General features: G+C 41.6%; 1 protein-coding gene across 1 annotated transcript in view; it reads left to right on the plus strand.

Moving 5' to 3' along the window:
• TPO (thyroid peroxidase) overlaps positions 1–18862 on the plus strand; it is a 235949-nt gene that overhangs the window by 165634 nt on the left and 51453 nt on the right. The window contains exons 8-11 of the mRNA XM_075557175.1: positions 718–976; positions 2749–2919; positions 8411–8648; positions 10799–11007. Coding sequence (XP_075413290.1) covers positions 718–976; positions 2749–2919; positions 8411–8648; positions 10799–11007 — 877 coding nt within the window. The remainder of the gene's footprint in view (positions 1–717; positions 977–2748; positions 2920–8410; positions 8649–10798; positions 11008–18862) is intronic.

The following is an 18862-nucleotide window of genomic DNA, read 5'->3' on the forward strand; positions in this document are numbered from 1 at the left end:
CTTACATAATCTTTATTTTGTGCACCTTGTCCTTTAAAATTAGGGGAAGAAGGGTTCGGTGATGCATCTTTCTGTAACTCATAAAAACTCTATGAAAGATGTGTTTCCACATTTAAAAAAAAAGCCAAGGTTCCGAAATGTCGATTAAATTTGCCAGATTCACACAGCTCAGAAGGAGCAGGGACAGGATTAGAATTTACATTGGTCTGAGGCCGGAGTGCTTTATGCCATGACTGCAAGTGATTGGATTTTGGATTTATATGTCTAAACTAAGGCGTGACTGTCTCCCCCAGAGCTGAAGCACGGTGTAGATAGAAAAAGTACTTCCTAGTTCAAAACTACAAAGGCAGGTAGCAGCCCCCTTGGAATCTTTCTCTCCTTTCTGTCAGCCAAATTTCACATGGCTCGTCCTGCCCAGAGCACTGCCCTGGTCGGGCTTTGAGGATTGCCTCTAGTGTCCGCCATCTAATCCCATAAATACCAAACACTCTGAAGACTATTTGGAATTGTGGATATTGGTTTGCCTGTTCGCTGCACTTAATGCACCCTCTCCTGTGAATACGCTGTCTGAATATCAAGTCTAATCTCCCCAGGCTTGTTCAAGAAGATTTTCTTTTTCCCATTTGCTCAAAGTTTTAACCCTTCTAATAACCCAAGCTTTGCTGAAAATCATCCCCAGTTGAAACCCCTTGTCCCCGCTTTGTTTCCTCTCCATAGATCATTACCATGAGAGATTATATTCCCAAAATCCTAGGCCCGGAGGCCTTCCAGCAATATGTGGGTGTCTATGAAGGCTATGATTCCACGGTGAACCCGACGGTGTCCAATGTCTTTTCCACGGCTGCGTTCCGCTTCGGGCATGCCACCGTTCACCCGCTCGTGAGGCGGCTGGACGAGCACTTTCAGGAGCACCCAGCGCTCCCCAGCTTACTTTTGCACGATGTCTTCTTTAGCCCGTGGAGACTCATCAGGGAAGGTGGGTTGCCTTCTTTCACCTTGGGCTTCATGATATGTTATTTCTATGTGTCTCTCAGCTATGACGACTGCGCGGGACAGGCATTTTGGTTGATTATTAGGTAGATTATCTATGTTTACAGAGAAAAGGATTTTTCTCAAGCTATGTTAAAAGACTGAGGTCTCCATCGAAAATGCTTTCTCTCAACTTACTGAAATTTTTCAAGATTCACAAAATAAATGGATTCAGGTGCAGATGAAATCTCTATCCATGATATCAGAACAATTAAAGTAGACATTTTCATTTGTTATCATACAATCTATCATATACTTTTATCACTAGACATTTCGGGTTTTTTATGGCTATGTTCAAGAGCATATCCTCAAAAATCAAACTTAACTGCATTAAAGTCAACTCCAACTCATAGCAAACCTACAGGACAGGGCAGAACTGACCCTGTGAAATTTATGAGACTTGCACTCTTTACGGGAGTAAAAATAGAAAGCTGCATCGTTCTTGGACAGAGAATCTGGTGGTTTTGAACTGCCAACCTTGTGGTTCGCAGCCCAACACTATGCCACAATTCAATACCTTATCACTCTCAAAAAAAACAAAACTGAAAAAGGTGCCTTGAAATGAGTTCAACCTCAAGGCAACTTGAACTGTGAACTTGCCCGAGAACTGTGCACTGTGAGATTGTTACAGGTTCAAATTCACAGCGGTCCTGTGTCGAACAGAGGGAAACCCTGCGCATGCTCAAGACATGTGCCAGCTCATATGCTGCTGAGCCCAGGCTGTCTCGGAGAGTTGGGAATGACTGATTTCTCAGCTACTGAGCTCTGAGCCTTTCTTCCAAGGTTCTTCTGGGTGAACTCCAACCTTGCCCTTTTGTGTTAGCAGTTGAGCACATTAACAATGGGCTTCCCCCATGGCTTTACAATGTTACCTTTGGAAATGAATTCTTTAAAAAAAAAATAAGTTAACTCTCTGGTTAGCCTTATGGTAAATTGACTTTTAATTCTTCCCCTCAGATTCCCTTTCTCTTGTCCCATGTCGTTACTTTATGCCCACCTGGAAGCTTCTAGTTCATCTCAAAGGTTGATTATTTCAAAAAGGATATAGTAGGGGGTGAGGGGAGGCTGGTGGCTCCTGTAAAGATTGACAATCTCAAACCCTAGGAAGCAGTTCTGCTCTGCCCTCTCAGGGGTTGCTCTGAGTCAGAGTTGACTTAGCGGCAGTGGGAACATCATCCTGCAGAGGTCAAAGTGAATTGTACTTTCTAGTTGGTGACTTCGGTGGGTACCCTGAAGCCTAACTGGCCCACTAAAAGACTCATCATATGTCATGACAGATCCAAATCGTTTGTGGTCACAGGGGACCGAATATAAAACTGATCTGTTTTCTGTGCACGGGAGAATGCCAGCGATTGGAGTAAGATCTCTCGGCATCCTCCAAGTAGGCCTGCAGGCAAATCAGTTCTTCTTTTAATTTTCTGTACATTAGAATTAGGCAACTACGTCCTTTCATTGTAATCTTTCTCCTGATGAGAAAGAAAACTCCATCCACCACGGAGTGGACACCATCCCTCAGTCCTAGACACCCTTCGCCTTTAGCGCTTCATGGGTTTCAGATGGCTGCTTCTCCACTAACAAAGACAGTATTCTAAGAGTATCTAAAAGGAATTCCTAAAATCACAGCTGGAGGAATAAGCGTAATTTGTGATCTGAGTGGTTATTCCATGTCTCCATCACAGAGCAAAGAAATCGCTGACCTCTTCTGTGAACGTTTTCCAGGTGGCGTGGACCCGCTGGTAAGGGGCCTGCTCGCAAGACCAGCCAAGTTGCAGGTGCAAGGTCAACTGATGAATGAGGAGCTGACAGAAAAGCTCTTCGTGCTGTCGAATTCCGGCACTTTGGATTTGGCATCCTTAAATCTACAGAGGGGCCGAGACCACGGTCTGCCAGGTCTGCTGCTGCTTCTGGGTTTCCTTTTGAATGCTCCCTCGCACATTTGCCGTGTAATTTGGCTGTGTAATTTGTTCTTTGAGAGACTGAATTAACATGAAATGTGTCTGCACATCTATTACCAACTTTAAGAAATGGGCTTTTAAGGTACCTGAGTCCACTAAAGGAAAAAGGAAACGTCCAGGGCTTCTCAGACAATAGAAATGGCGCCAAGCAGAGCTGAGCTTCATAATACGTGCCTGAGCAAAGGCACTTAGAGATAGCATGCCCGAGCAGAATGAGGGAGAGTTTGCTAGAGCATAATGGCACCTCTGAGCCGAGTTTCCCAGCTGCTGGTGGCTATATTGTCCACCCTCTTTTCCCTTTAGTCCCTGCCAACATGCCCTGGGGGCCTGGAGAGATGCTGCTGCTGCAGAACCCACCCAATTGCCTGCCCACAGAGGCGCCTTGATTCCTCATCTCAGGCCAGGCAGACACCGCCCCGTGCCTTCCTCCGTTGTCATCTACTCCATGGAATTTCTGTCTGCCGCTCTATCTCAGCTGTCGATGTCACCTCCTTTACTGAGAACTTCCCTGACTTTCCCAACTCCCTGGAGCCTTCGCTCCTCTGACCTCTGAGGTCTGTCCTCGGCCCAACTCTAATAGCACTTGCCCCATCTTCATTATGTGATACCAAATTTCCTGTGCCCACATCTGGACTCTATATGTGCTTGGTAAACTCTCCAATTTTATAAATCACTCTGTCTACGTTTCTTACTGCGGTCTTATGCTTAGAAACCAAAGCAAGCTGAGTCTACTTCCACAGAGTCAATTCCCATGCACAGCCACTCTATACGGGGTCCTTGATACATTTCCTTTAAAGGAGTGGAAAATTGCACGCTTCCCCCATAGAGAGTCAGGTGTGTTAGAATCTCCACCACAGTCCGCCCTTTGCAGTCACCAAAGCTGCTTTAGAATGTCCTATACGAATATATGTTAGCTGATTCTGTAGACACTCCAATAGGAGCGAATCACATTCCACTGAGTGTTTCCCTGGCCCCTGAGATGTAAGACGTTTCTTTGCAAAGCATTCTGCAAGGTCTACCCTAAAGTCTTTGGTTTCAATACCTCATGCATGCTAAACATTCTCTCATAACTTCTACGTTCAATGTCCCATTTAATTCAATCATGCATTTATTTATTAAATGAACAAATTCATGTCCATCTTCTTGCATCTGTGAAGCAAGTAAAGTTAATATACAGGTGACAGTTTCTTCACATGGGAATCTTTAAGAGGATGTTTTATGCCCATTAAGCCTCCATTCCTCCCTAGCCAGCAGTGATCTCAAGGACTAGAAACAGCCAGGGCACAGGCTGTAAATTTTGGAGACTATGTACAAATTTTGTATAGAGCCTGGCAATGTTTCAATCTGTTACAATATAGTGGTCTTGAGTCGGAGTTGACTCAATGGCAACTAACATCAATGACAATCTTACAAACCGTAAGGAAACAGAAGGATCTTCCTGAAGGAGACTTCTCATTTTCCCCTGCCTGTGTCTGGAGCTCCGGACACGCCTGCTTTTGTGTCTCAAGTCCATTGAACCTTCCATTCCCTCTTCCTGATATGTTCTCAGTGCCTGTAGTGGTCTATCCTACCCCCACACTTTCTTCCAGCCTGTACATCCAACGCACATGAATAAACTGACAGCCGAGAGTGACATCCCCTCACTCTTCACTCCAGCCCCTCCTAGTCTTTTACTCTGTGTTATTGATCTATGTTCTTGCCACCGCTCTTATCACCAGACAGTAAAATACTTCGTGCATACAACAAGCACATACTTTTCACTTAGTTGTTGTTTGTTTTCCCCAGGTGGCATGTAAACATGACGGTAGGTGAATGCGGCTTGTGTCCAAAGACTTGGACTTAACTCCAAGTTAGAACCGGTCTCTTAATCCCTCTGAATGTCTACATTCGCTAAAAACAAAACAACAACAAAAAAGTGGCAACAATGTCAATTTCATAAAGTGGTCTTAATTGTTAGAGACAACACATGCAAGAATGCTCCTGGTGCCACCAACAAATGTTAATAACAATAATACTAAAAATAATATCCCCAACCAAACCTAACCCACTGCAATTGAGTAGATTCTGCCTTACAAAATCTCTAGAGAGAAGTTCTGAGGCTATAAGTTTTCATGGCGGCAGAGAGCCTCCTCTGTCTCCCGAGGAGTGGCTGGTGAGTGGGGCTAGGGGCCTTTTGGTCAGCAGTCCCCGGGCTGACAGTGCACCAGGGCCCCTATGAAAGCAATACGTCTGATTAAAGTGTTGCATTACGCCAAGCACCACCCTCCTCACCTTATTTCTCCCACAACTCTTGGCGATTGTGTTGTGGTTATTTTTTTAATTGATTAGAATTTTATAATTTCCAGTTTTGGCAAGTAGACAAGTTTAGATGGAAAAGCTATGTCTTTATTGTTGCTAATTGCCATTGATTCAATTTTCACCTCAAGCTGACCTCATCGGACAGAGTGAAACTGCCCCATGGGGTGTTCGAGGCTGTAATCTTTACAGAAGCACGCTGCCAGTTCTGTCTTCCATTGGGCTGTAGGGTGGGTTTGAACTGCCAACCTTTTAGTTAACATCTGAGCACTTAACTGCTGTGCCACCAGAACTCCTTCCCACATATATCATGGCCCCTAAATACAGGTTACTTAGATCAGAGGTGAAAGTAGATAATAAGCATTACAGTGAAATTCTCATTATAACAATGTGATGATGACCTCCACTCTGCCCTGAAATCCTTTTTGTTTGTTTTACTTTGAAGGGCTGAAGAAAATAGCCAACTTACATTGTCGCCAAAGGCTTTTTTCCCTAACTCTTCTTCCCCCCACCTCCATCTGTCTCACATAAACAGGAGTCTCTGTAAATGAAAGTTTTTACATTCCTAGAGTGGAGGTCCCCTCACTCTGGCACCAACTACCTTTTGCCTCTTTACTACCTTGCCAAGCACTTCACATTTTCCTGCCTGGAGATGAAGGATGTAAATGTGTTTCTTCGTAGAGCAATAAAAAAGGAACATGCCTTCCTCATTTATTTTTATCTATGCATAACTTAAAGCACCAATCTCCCATAGGCACTGAAAACATTTTTTACTACTTAAAATAGATTGAAGATAGTCTGCTTTACTATTTTAAAAAGTTCCCTCTCTAATTTTAAAACTATGGTTGACTCAATATTGTAGCTTTTTCTTCATCTGAAAAGAAATACATTTCTTTAGCTTGCCATCAAAGCAGTAACTAATAATCCTCCAGTCTCATGAGAAAGGTGGAGGGTGTGTTTGATGGTCTGGCCTAAAACACAGTATTCCATGGACAGCGTGATAAAGATGAACTACTCACTGGACAAAAGGAGCTAGCTCTGGGGGTGCCACTCACGTCCAAGTCAATGGTTCAATCCCACCAGCTTCTCCACGGAGAAAAGATGAGGTCATCGACTCCTGTAGAAATGTCTTGTCTGAAAAGCCTATGCAGGGTTTCCATGAGTCAGAATCGACTAAAGAGATGTGAATTTAGTTTGAGAATGGAAGTTGGGTGGGAAGAGGCAGGGGAAACTCGAAGAGCGAGGTAGTTAGTCGTCCTTCTACGTAGCTGGAGCCAAGGTTTGATGAGAGACCTGGGAATGGTCCATCCAGAAAGAGAAAAGAGGAGTAGCTTCTAATATGAATTTGAAGTCATAATAGCAACTGCAGATATTAACCGGAGGCAGAGCAGGGTCTCAAGGTTCAGCTCCTGGTAACATATACGTATAACATATAGCCCAGGACTGCGCTAGCGCACCCAAACTGGCAATGATTGTGGCTAACACATGAGTAAAATACACGTGCATGCTTTGTCCTCATATATTTACATCATGGATGCAGCATTTTTTAAAAACTTGACTCAACACCATTCGGTAATGGTTTTCTAAAGCTCTAGAATACCCACTCACTCATATTTCCTTCCTTCAGATGTCCCTTGCTCTAATATCGCTTCTTCCAAGGCTTTTTCCCCCCAGAGCCCAGTGTGTTTCTTTATCACTTCCATGCCTCTGCCTGACTAATTAGAAAATATGTGATTGTTTTTCCTATGCCTCTCCATCGGCATATGGCACCGTGGTGCGTAGTCTATTGCCTGTCTCATGTATGCCCCATGTTCCTGAGCTGGGTCAGTTCAATCAGAATCACTTTTCTACTTGTGCCAGAACTTAGCACTGTGTCGAGGGACAGCACTGATCTGTCAGGTCGTCGTCCTGGGGTGGCTCGCCTCTTGCTGGAAAGCAGGCAGGTACGCTGCCAGTGTTTTAAAAAATCAGCAGGGTCTCCCATGGTGACCAGGTCTCAGCAACGTTTCCAGACCAAGAATGGACTAGTTGAGTGCCAAATATATACGTATTTTAAATTAAATATATGTAAATATATTTTAAAATTAGTTGAGTACATAATATATATTTATATGCATATATGTATGTGTGTATATGTGTGTGTGCATACACATATATCTCAATGGGAATAAATCTCAGCAAAAAGACTCCAGGTGCCAGAATGGATGAGCAAAGAGAAAATAATAAAGAACATTGGCGTATGTTCTGATTAGCCTCAGCTCCAAGTGCTAAGTGAGCACTTTAGAAACCTCACCTCACTTAACCTGGAAGAAGGAGAAAGGTTTCTAGAGGAGACAATAGCTAAATTGAGATCAGTTGACTGAGGATGATAACGTAAAAGTAAGGGAGCAGGTTTTTAGAGGAGTGGGAGAAGAGGAGAAATTATGTCCGGACAAAGCAGCAGCCCTGGCAAAGCCAGAGTGTGCGAGCAAAGCAATCCGGGCGAGCGATGAGGACACAGACCATAAAGGGGGATGCAATATAAGAAGCTGCAGAGCTCACCAAGGACCAGACACCAAGCGCTTTCTTGGACATCGACATTTGGACGTTATCCTGGAAGCAGTGGGAGACAATTGTAGGTCCTAAACACGAGAGACCATTGGTCAGAGAAAGCCATCTATGTCCATTTCCCTGTTTGTGGGCATGTGTGTGCACTTGTGTTTGTGTGATGAGGAGGGCCGGAGATGGAGGGAGCATATTGCTGGGGTCATCGGTAGAGAATTAAACCTGTACAGGGTCAGACCATGTCTCAGCTGTTCTGCAGTGTAGGATTGAGTGCAGGCTGGGAAATCATATGGATCCACTTAGGAGTCTTGGATTTCATCTTATTGCTCTCTCCAAACTCCTTCGTGAATACTCTCCACTAGGACCCCTAAAGTCTGTGCAGAAATATCCTGGAGTATTGAACTCTACGGGGTGTAGGGTCATTAGGTGGTTTTCTCTGGGGCTGGAAATTACGGACAGGATTCTATAACGCTGCAATTGTTTCAGTGGATACAGACTCAATGAGGTATGCTGCATGAATATTCAGAGCCCTGTGGGGAGGGGAGAGGCGGGGAGGGAAACACCTGAAACCCTTCTGCCTTGTATAGGTTATAACGAATGGAGAGAATTCTGCAGCTTGCCAAGACTAAAGACACAAGCCGACTTGAACACTGCCATCGCTAACAGGAGTGTTGTTGAAAAGATAATGAACTTATACAAGCATCCAGATAATATTGATGTCTGGCTGGGTGGCTTAGCTGAGAACTTCCTTCCCGGGGCTCGGACTGGTCCCCTGTTTGCATGCATCATTGGAAGGCAAATGAAGGCTCTGAGGGAAGGTGACTGGTAGGTATTCACACCCAGGTACTTTTTAGATCCTGTATGGGAGGCAGCATGCAAGTTATTTCTCTGATCTATAATTCTTCCTCTACTGTAAAGATGTTATGAAATGCTAACACATTCAAAACACACAGCGTGTTTTTTAAACATTTAAAAACATTAGCTGTAATTCATTTTGCTATATCATCTAATCTCACAGTCTGGCATCCTGGGAGAACCAGTTATATTCCGTGATGGTCCTGAAAGTATATTCCATCTCTACAGGTTCTCTGAAAATGTCTTGTCAGAACACTTCTACTGACACTCAAAAGATGGAATCTGAGATGATCATATTTTAAAGCATGGAGGGGTGCTTTGTTTTGTTTTTGTCTTTGTACGAACTATCCAGTTTCCTTCTCAGTGTTCAGTTTTCCAACCCAAGCAAAGATTTCATTTTCAGGTAGCAAAAAGCTGAAATACTCAACGCTGTTGCCCTCACACATTTTTACTCCCTTTTCAACATCAACCAAGACTTTTAAATGCTGCGTGCAAGCACTTCAAAAGATGATGAAAACAATTGAACAAACAATTATGATTTTTCTCCCTGGACATTTTGAAGCCCCCACATGTATAGACAGAGAGAAGAACCCTGCTGGTACAATGGCTTAAGCCTGGCCTTCAAAACGAAAGGTCAGTGGTTTGAACCCACGAGGGGATCCTGAAAATCGTTTCCTGCTAGCACGTTAGGAAACCCAAGGGGACAGTTCTCGATTCCTCCGTCGCTGTGAATCAGAAGAGAGCTGACAGCACACAACATCGCTCGAGGGAGTTCAGAAAGCAATTGTTTACCAACGTTTAGCCTTCGCATGCCACAGTAGAAAATTATGAGTTAGTCATTTGGGACCAGATAGATAAAAATAATAGGGATTCAAAAAGAATTCCTATGTAATGAGTTATTTTCTTCATGCTCCACCTTTTTTTCCCTCATCTCTTTATTTTCCTACTTTCCCTTCTTTGTCATTTTTCTCATCTTCCTCGCTCTCTTCCTGGTCTGTTTCTGGCGCCACTATGACTACGGGACTGAAAGAAATTGTTTTTCAAGAATATTCATGTTTCTTCAAGAGAGTATATTAGGCATTTCCTAAGGTTCCACTTTTCTCATTAATTTTGGAAATGCAGCCTTTCCAATCATTCAGCCCCCTGAAGAGATATAACTAGGGGGAGCCGCATGCTCAAAATCGAATCTTTAGCAAACTCCTGCGGTTTAAAATAGGATGGAGCATATGAATGATGAAATATGAAGTACCACTTCAGACAATGATGTATTTCTTCAGTTTGTATATTATTATGCTTTTATTATATTATCTTTGGTAGAAGCACAACTTGAGCAGCAAACACAAGATGCAAACAGATTCCTAGAGTGACATTGTTAATTTTTCATCCTGATTATTGGTGATTGCCTATCTCCTAACACAAATCTGACCAAGTGTTAGTGTGTAATTAGGCTCTTTTCACAATCTAAGAGCAATTTATATCCCTGTGGGAAGTAAGGAAAACTTTACAGCATAAATGGAATATACTGATTTTATGGCATTCAGGTAGAAATAATTGGAGCTTTATCAGTGATTCAATATTTTGAGGGTAAAAAAGTGACTATTTTTCCCTAATGTTGCAATTTCTCACAATAACGATGACTGAGAACAAAAGATAGAAGGTAGAATGGCCCTGATACAACATTTTAAATTTCTTGTGAACAGTAGCACTTTGTAAAATGACTGAACTTGTTGTCACTGTTTTAATTTCGAAACAGCTCTCCACTGCTCCCACCCTTCCCCCCTAACTAAGAGCAATGCAGCCCAGGAGATTGGCAGAATGGGCTGGAAGAACCCCTTTCCTTTAAAGTCTGTTGTTTTCAGCCAGTCCGTAGGACATAACTTACTGGAGTGACTTGCCTCCTCATTTCCCCGGTCACTTCCTCAGATGACGATGGAAGTGGGAAGCGCAGACTTTGCCTCTGACTTTCCACATTACCGCTTTGCTGGGCCTGTGCCGGGGATGGCTTCACTTGGTGCCTCTGTGGAGAATCCTGGGCATGTTTGAAGTATGTGCTCAGTGAAAACTGCGTAGAAGAGTTTTCTCCATTCAGCATTCTTACACTGTTTTCTTGTTCTGTGGAGGTTTTGGTGGGAAAACAGACATGTAGTTACTGACGCTCAAAGGCATGAACTGGAAAAGCATTCTTTCTCCCGGATAATCTGTGACAACACAGGCCTCAGCAGAGTGCCAGCCGATGCCTTTCACGTTGGAAAATTTCCCCAAGAATTTGAATCATGTGAAAATATACCACAGATGAATTTAGAAGCATGGAAAGAAACCTTTCAGCCAGGTAAATATAAGCTTTTCATATATATATATATATATATATATATATATATATATATATATATATATATATATATATATATATATATATATATATATATATATATAACAGAGATTTAATCATAGCAAGTATATCTTCTAAAATAAGCTAATTTTTAATAAGGACCATTTGTTGCGACTTAATGTTTCCTGAGAGTCTACTCCTCAGGTGAGAAAGGAATTTGAAAGTCTGAAAAAAAAATGAGTTAACCTGGGTTGTCCCAATTAATAAAACATCGGCCAATAGAATACTCCATCACTGACTGCCTTGTGTAATTGTGTGCTAAAAGAATGACTGTCTTGGGATTTCTCAAACTCAGTCTTAATGACATGTTGTGTCACATACATCTTTGTTGTTGAAATCTGTGCTGTGCTTGGTAGTGTCTTTAGAAGGAGCATAGGTTCCCAGGCTACAGTATCAAAAGGTCCATGCATTTCCAAATGTGCTCAGGAGCAAAGAATCCACCCTGTCTGGGAATAAAGAGAGAAAATAAAGAGACAAACACCTGACTACAGAGAAAGGAGAGTTTCTAGAAACACAGAGGACAACTTGCCAAGCACTTGAAGATTCTTTAGGATTTAATTTATCTAAGCAAAGATTCCGATTTTAAGATTATATACCACAAATAAATGACAGAGGAGTCAAGCCTTGAAACCAAATTTCTGACTTCAAATTTCATATGAAGTATGCCTAAACAAAAGAACCATTTGAATGTTATATATCTTGATTATTCACAGTAGGAAATACCTTGTACTGTTATTGTTTATAACACCAATTCTGGCTCAAAGCAAGAGTTAAAAGAAAATCATTTGTGAGTACCTCGTATGTGTTCCTAGTGCTGAGAATATATCTCCGAAGGGAAGTGCATACATGCACACACACACAGACATGCTCACTGATTTTCATAGTCCCTACATTCTAGAAAGGGAAGACAGACAATTAACAAATAAAAAGCTAATATATTTCAGGTAAACATAAAAGACATTGCTGCTAAGATCCTTGTTCATACATGCACAGGTTTAATCCAAATAAAATGTAATCGAATATGTCTCTGTGATCTCACATGCTTTTAGACAGCCATCTCCTAATTCCCTTGTCTTGGTCTTGTTCAGGATACTTCAAAGAAAAAAATGCAATTAAAACAATCGTACAGATGGGATCTATGAGGCTATGAAACTCAAGACAGAGAAGTCGACTTGGATTATAGTGACACGTTTTTAGGCATTCACAAACAGCTGATCTTGATAAATTTTTTATGTGGGAATTTTTTTCTCATGTCTCGTAATATTCAGGGGGCTTATTAAGAATTAGCTAAAAAACAAAAACATATTAAACTATATTGGTGAGAAAAAGGCCACAAGAGTAGAATCAGAGGTTTTTTTCTTTACCCCCTCCCCCACCCATTTTTGACAATGTACCTCATTTGTCAAGGGGATCCTGGGCTGACTTTAACTACTTCTATTGAGACACCTTAGCTCAACCATGTATAGCTCTGGGGATATATGAAGAAACATGATTTCAGGATATTAAAACTGTCACTCTGTTGTGGTGTAAGTGGGTGAGTGCAGAAGTCTTCAAGGAAGGGGTCGCAAACTGGAAGCAGCACCCTCAAGTGTGCAGACCGGGTGTCGTTGTGAGGTGCCACCCGGTCAGTTCTGACTCACAGCCACCTTTTGTCTAACATAATAAAACACTCTCCAGCCCTGCCCCCATGCTCATAATTGTTACCATCCAACCCATCATGGCATCCACTGTGTTAACCCATGCTTTCAAGGTCTGCCTCTTTCGCTTGCCCCTCTACTGTGCCCAGCATGAGGTCCTTTTCCAGGGACTGCACTCCAAAGCCAGATTGCTGATACTTTTATATATCTATTTATAAAGATAGAGAGACAGCACAAGAAATGAACTGTTCAATTATATACAGATAGATAGATAGATAATACAAGAAGTGTACAGTTAAACTATAAAGCAGTACAAATGGCTCAGTGCAACTCACTCCTGTGAGAGTGTTATGAGACACTAGCAGTCCTTCAAGCCTTGAGAGCCTAAATCTCTCTAGAGATTTAGGTTAGCCCTGCACAGGCAGCAAACAGCAAGGCAGGTCACCCACTGCCAGTCCTCAGCTCCGGAGATGTAAATTCCAATTGTGTGGTCTTAAAGAGACTTCAACTTACAGCGACACAGTCCACAGGCTAGGCGTCCCACAGGTAGTGTGCCCTTTAAATTGAGGCACAGAACAAACAAGGCAGCTGTACACTGTTCCGATGATTAAAGAGCGAGAGAAAAGCAAGGCGAGGCTCACCGAGCCATTTATCTCTCCACCCTTCAATTAATCCCACTTGTGTTTATCAGCCAGGCTGGCACAATAAACTATCTCAATATCCAAATTACTTGAAACTAAACCTCACCAATACCGCTATCATTCTGGCTGTACTTCTCCCAAGACAGATCTCTGCAGTTTTTAAATATTCTTTGCTGGCACAATTCAAATGCACCGATTCTTCTTGGTTTTCTTTACTTAATGTCCAATCTCATATGCATATGAAGCAATTGAATAGACCATGGCTTGGGTCTGGCACACCTTATGCCTTATAGTAACATTCTTAATTTCTTCACTTTAAGAGGTCATTTACAACAGATTTACCCTATGCAATGTATAATTTAATCTCTTGACGGCTGCTTCAGTGAGCATAGATTGTGGATCCAAGCAAGAGAAAATCCTTGACAAATTCAACCTTTTCTCCATTTCTCTTGATGTTACGTATACATCCGGTTCTGAGGTTTTGGGCTTTCTTTACATGAAGCTGTCATGCATATCGAAGGCTGCCATTCTTGATCATCAGTAAGGGCTTCAGGGCTTCACTTTCAGCAAGCAAGGTTGTGTCACCTGCACTTCAAAAGGTATTAATAAGATCGCCTCGAATCCTGATGCACATTCTCCTTCACGTAGGCCAGCTTCTCTGATCATCTGCTCAGCATACAAGTTGAATGACTATAGTGAAAGGCTATAACTCTGACACACATCTCTCTTGATTGTGAAACATACACTGTCCCTTTGTTCCGCCTCTTGATCCGCGTATAAACGCCAAATGAGCACAATGAAGTGTTCTGGAATTCCCATTCTTCTCAATGTTATCCATAGTTTGCTAAGTCTAGTTTCTTGGCACAATCAAACACCAGTAAACATCTCTCTGCTATTCTCTGCTTGGAGGCAAAACCCAGCTGATATCCACAGAAATATATCTCAGTGGAGGGCCTTTTCTGAATCCAGCCTGCAACTCTGGCAGCTCATTGTCATGTACTGATACCATCATTGCTGAATGATCTTCAGCAAAATTTACTTGCTAAGATGACTAAACTATTTAATTGTATTATTTGTTAATTATATGCAAATGAATTGTTAAATTTTTTAAAAGATGAAAATAAATGTCTTTGCACATGATATCAATGATCAAAAAATAAGTAAATGTACTGTTATCCAGTTGGTGCTGACTCAAATCCATCCCCTGGTGGGTTTCCATGAGTGTAACTGTTGAAGGGAGTAGAAAGCTATGTCTTTCTACTGAGGAGCATCTGGTGGTTTCGAACTGCAGAGCACAGGAGTCAAAGCCCAATGCATATGCACAACCAAAACACCATAATTTTCACATTCTGTTGGGTCACCTTTCTTTGGAATGGACACAAATACAGATCTCTTCCAGTTAACTGGTCTGCTAACTGTCTTAGAAAGGTCCTGGAATATATAAGTGAGTGCTTCCAGTGCTTCCTCAGCTTGTTGAAACATTTCAGTTGATATGGCATCAATTCCTGGAGTCTTGTTTTGGGCTAATATCTTGGCTCGTGTAGTTTGGATTTCTTCCTTCAGTGCCATTGGGTCTAGCTCATATGCTACCTCTTGGAATGGCTGACTATCAGCTTCTCCTTTTTAGTACAGTGATTCTGTACATTCTTCCATCTTCTTTTGGTATTTCCTGCATCATTCAATATTTTGCTTATTGAATCGTTTAGGATTGCTTCGTAGGCTTGAATTTGTCTTAAGTTCTTTCAGTTTCAGATATACTGAGTATGTTCTTCCTTTTTGGTTTTCTAACTCCAGGTCTTGGCACATTTCATTATACTACTTTGTTTTCTCAGGTTGCCCTTTGAAATTTTCTATTCAGCTCTCTAACTTCGTCATTTTTTCCATTTGCATTAGCTTCTCTGAATTTAAAAACAACTTTTAGAGTCCCATCTGACATCCACTTTGATCTTTTACTTATTACATAACTGTTTGATAACCTTTTGCAATCTTCATGTATGATATTCTTGATGCTCACCCAGCCCCTTGCATCTTCCTTCATTTTACTGTTCAATGCAGCCAATCTGTCCTTGAGATGTCCTTGAAATTCAGGGTAGGTATGCGCAATGTTGTATATTGGTACTCACAAACTTGTTTTAATTGTCTTCCACTTCAACCTGAACTTACATATGAGCAGGTCTTTTCCAGAGTTGGGTCTGCCCAGAATTTAATTGCTGGTAGTGAGTTTCTTTATTGTTTCATCTACAGATGTAGTCAGTTTCAATTCTTTGTATCCCTTCTGGTGAAGTTCATGTGGATAGTCATTATCTGTGTTGTTAATATGAGGTCTTTGCCGTGTAGTCATTGGTCTTGCAAAACTCTGTCATGTAATGAATGTCTATCTTTATTTCTATCACCAAAACCATATTTTCCCACTCCTGAGTCTTTCTCTTTGTTTTCAAGTTTCTCATTCCAGTCACCAATAATTATCAATGTCTTGATTACATGTTTAATCAAGTTCAGACTAAAAACATTAGTATATACAGCATTAGCTTTAGTGGTCACTGTGTAAACTTGAATAATAGTTGTATTTAATGGTTGTATTTCCTTGTATAAAGATAGATAGATATTATCCTATCACAGACAGTACTGTACTTCAAGATAGATCTTGAAATGTGTTTTTGATAATGAATGTGACATTATTTTCCTCGAATTTGTCATTCCTGGTCTAGTAAACCATATGACTTCCTGATTCAAAGTGGCCAATACAAGTCCATTTCAGCTCATTAAAGCCTAAGATATCAATCTTTGTGTGTTACATTTCATTTTTAACAATTCAGTTTTGGGTGCTAGAGTGCACCCTGACTGGCTCATTTCTTCCTTCTGTGACCCTTCTGTGATGGGATGTCCAACTGTCTACAGATGGGCTTTGGTTCTCCACTTTGCCTCCTCATTCACACTGATATGATTTTTTATTCTGGGTCTTTGATGCCTGATACCTGATCCATTGACACCTCCTGATCAAACAGGTTGGTGTGTTTCTTCCATGTGGGCTTTGTTGCTTCTCTGATAGATGGCCACTTGTTTATCTTGAAGCCTTTAAGACCCCAGACCCTATATCTTTTGATAACCGGGCACCATCAGCTTTCTTCCTCACATTTGCTTATGCATACATTTTGTCTTCAGCGATTGTGTCAGAAAGGTGAGCATCACAGAATACTGGATTATTAGAACCAAATGTTCTTGTGTTGAGGAAGTACTTCAGTAGGGGCCCAATGTCTGTGTACTACCTTAATACTTAACATAAAAATATAGGTACATAGATCTATTTTCCCTATCATTATACATAAATATATTTACATATGTACATGCCTCTATCTATACCTCTATAAATGCCCTTTTGCCTCCTAGTTCTTTTCTCTATTTTATTTAACTTTCCTCTTATCCCACTATCATGTTCAGCTTTCATCTGGGTTTCAGTAATTCCTCTCAGCTTTGCCCTTGATCAAGGCCCACCAGGCATCCTTGGCCCTTATCAACATCAATTTCAGATCACTTGTTGTCTCCTTGTCCCTGTGTTTTTTTTTTCTTCTCCCCTCTCTTTCTTTCCCTCCCTTTGCCCTCTCCTGCATCTGCCGGTTGGTCCTGTTGTTTTATTCTCTGTATTGTCTATCCCACTTATCTTACCTGCATTGACAGAGACAATAATAAGCACAAAAAAAGCACCAAACAACAACAACAACAACAAAGAAAAGCCTATAAATAGTTTGTTGACCGTTAGGAGTGTTTTCCAGTCTGTCTGATGGGGTGCCATGCCATGGCCCCAAAGTCTATTTTTGGTATTCCCCAGGAACGGCATTTCTTTGCACCCCTCGCTGCTCTGTTGCATGCCCTTAGTGTTTCAGCTCGGTGTGGTGGGGCACAGGCTCACTTTCTATGGGAGTGGAAACTCCTGCCTTTATCCCAGAGAGCAGCTGGTGGTTTCAAACTGCTGACCTTGCAGCCCATTGTGTAACCACTATGACCCAGGGCTCTTAGCAAGGATCCCAGATTGTCCACAGGTGAACTTCTAAAGCTAACAGAGAAACTCAGCAAAGTTTCAGCATACTTACGCATTGTAGCACTACTCACAGCCTAAATACCCATCAACAGATGAATGGATAAACATACATATAATGGATTCCAGCTCAGGTGATAAGAGAAATAAAGCTTTGATATATGAATGGAGTTAGAAGGCATAAAAAGAACATACAAAAAAGACAAAAAACCAACAACTCAGTGTGTGTAGGTTCAAACCTTATACATCCCAAGTAGCAACTATCAGTAAATGTTTTCAGCTGCTTCTTTTTAATTTTGAGTCGTGCCCATCAGGAAATGAGGGTCCCCAAGGCTTTATTTCATCCGCATTGTAATTGTCTCCTCTACCGTGAGAAAGCAGCTCTGCTTCAGTCAGACTGTGGGTGCCTATCGGCCTGACACACTCGTTTTCTGACAATCATCTGCCGCTGTCCATGGGGGTTTCAGTGCCGGACAATGTTCCACTGCTAGTAAGAAAGCTTCCAGTGGCCACCTCCTCTGCACTGTACTGTGTGTGCCTTCATCATAGTCTCTAATCCGTCTAACCCTGTTCACGTTGGGCAAATCTACCACTGTATGAATTACACTGACATAGCTTCCAGCATCACAGCAACGCACAAACCACCAGAGTACAATAAATTAACAAACAAGTGAGGACATGTTCAGAAATAATAGTTTTTTTTCATTTTGATATTATATTATGATATTAAAGCAATACTTTTTGATTGACCTTTGTATACACTATTTCACATGCCATAAGCACAATAGTTCAAAACAAATAAAATATCAAAGGTTAATTGCAATTGGCTGCAATGAAATGAGTAGGGAATGAGAAGAAGGCAAAATGTGCAGAAAACTAACAGTGACAGATCATATGACCCTTGTAAGGACTTAATCTCTTATTCTGAATATAGCACAAATCTACAGGGGGTACGTAAATGATTGTGTTAGACAGGGTTCTCTAGAGAAACAAAACCAGAATGCTGATCATTATATATATATTTATACAGATAGAGAGACATATAGCTTAAGAATAAACAGTTAATTAAATTATAAAACAGTACAAATGGCTCAGTGCAACTCACTCCCGTGAGACAGTTGTGAGACACTGGCAGTCCTTCAAGTCTTGAGGGTCCCTGGGTAGTCCTCTGTAGAGCAATTCAGGTTATCTGGGCACAGACAGCAAACAGCAAGGCAAGTCACTAATAGTCAGCCAGATGACAGGGTCCGACAGTCCCCAGCTCAAGAGATGTAAACTCCAATGGTGTGGCAAAGCAGGTCCTGAAGGAACCTCAAATTACAGCAACAGAGTCCACGGGTTAGATGTCCCACAGGTAGTGTAGCTTGCAAATTGAGGCAAAGAACAAGCAAGGGAAACCGCACACTGGTCCAATGATCAGAGAGCAAGAGGTAAGAAAGGTCAGGCTATCCGAGCCATTTATCTCTCCACCCTTCAATTAATCC

This window comes from Tenrec ecaudatus, chromosome 8 (assembly GCF_050624435.1).
Source record: "Tenrec ecaudatus isolate mTenEca1 chromosome 8, mTenEca1.hap1, whole genome shotgun sequence".
NCBI classification, from domain to species: domain Eukaryota; kingdom Metazoa; phylum Chordata; class Mammalia; order Afrosoricida; family Tenrecidae; genus Tenrec; species Tenrec ecaudatus.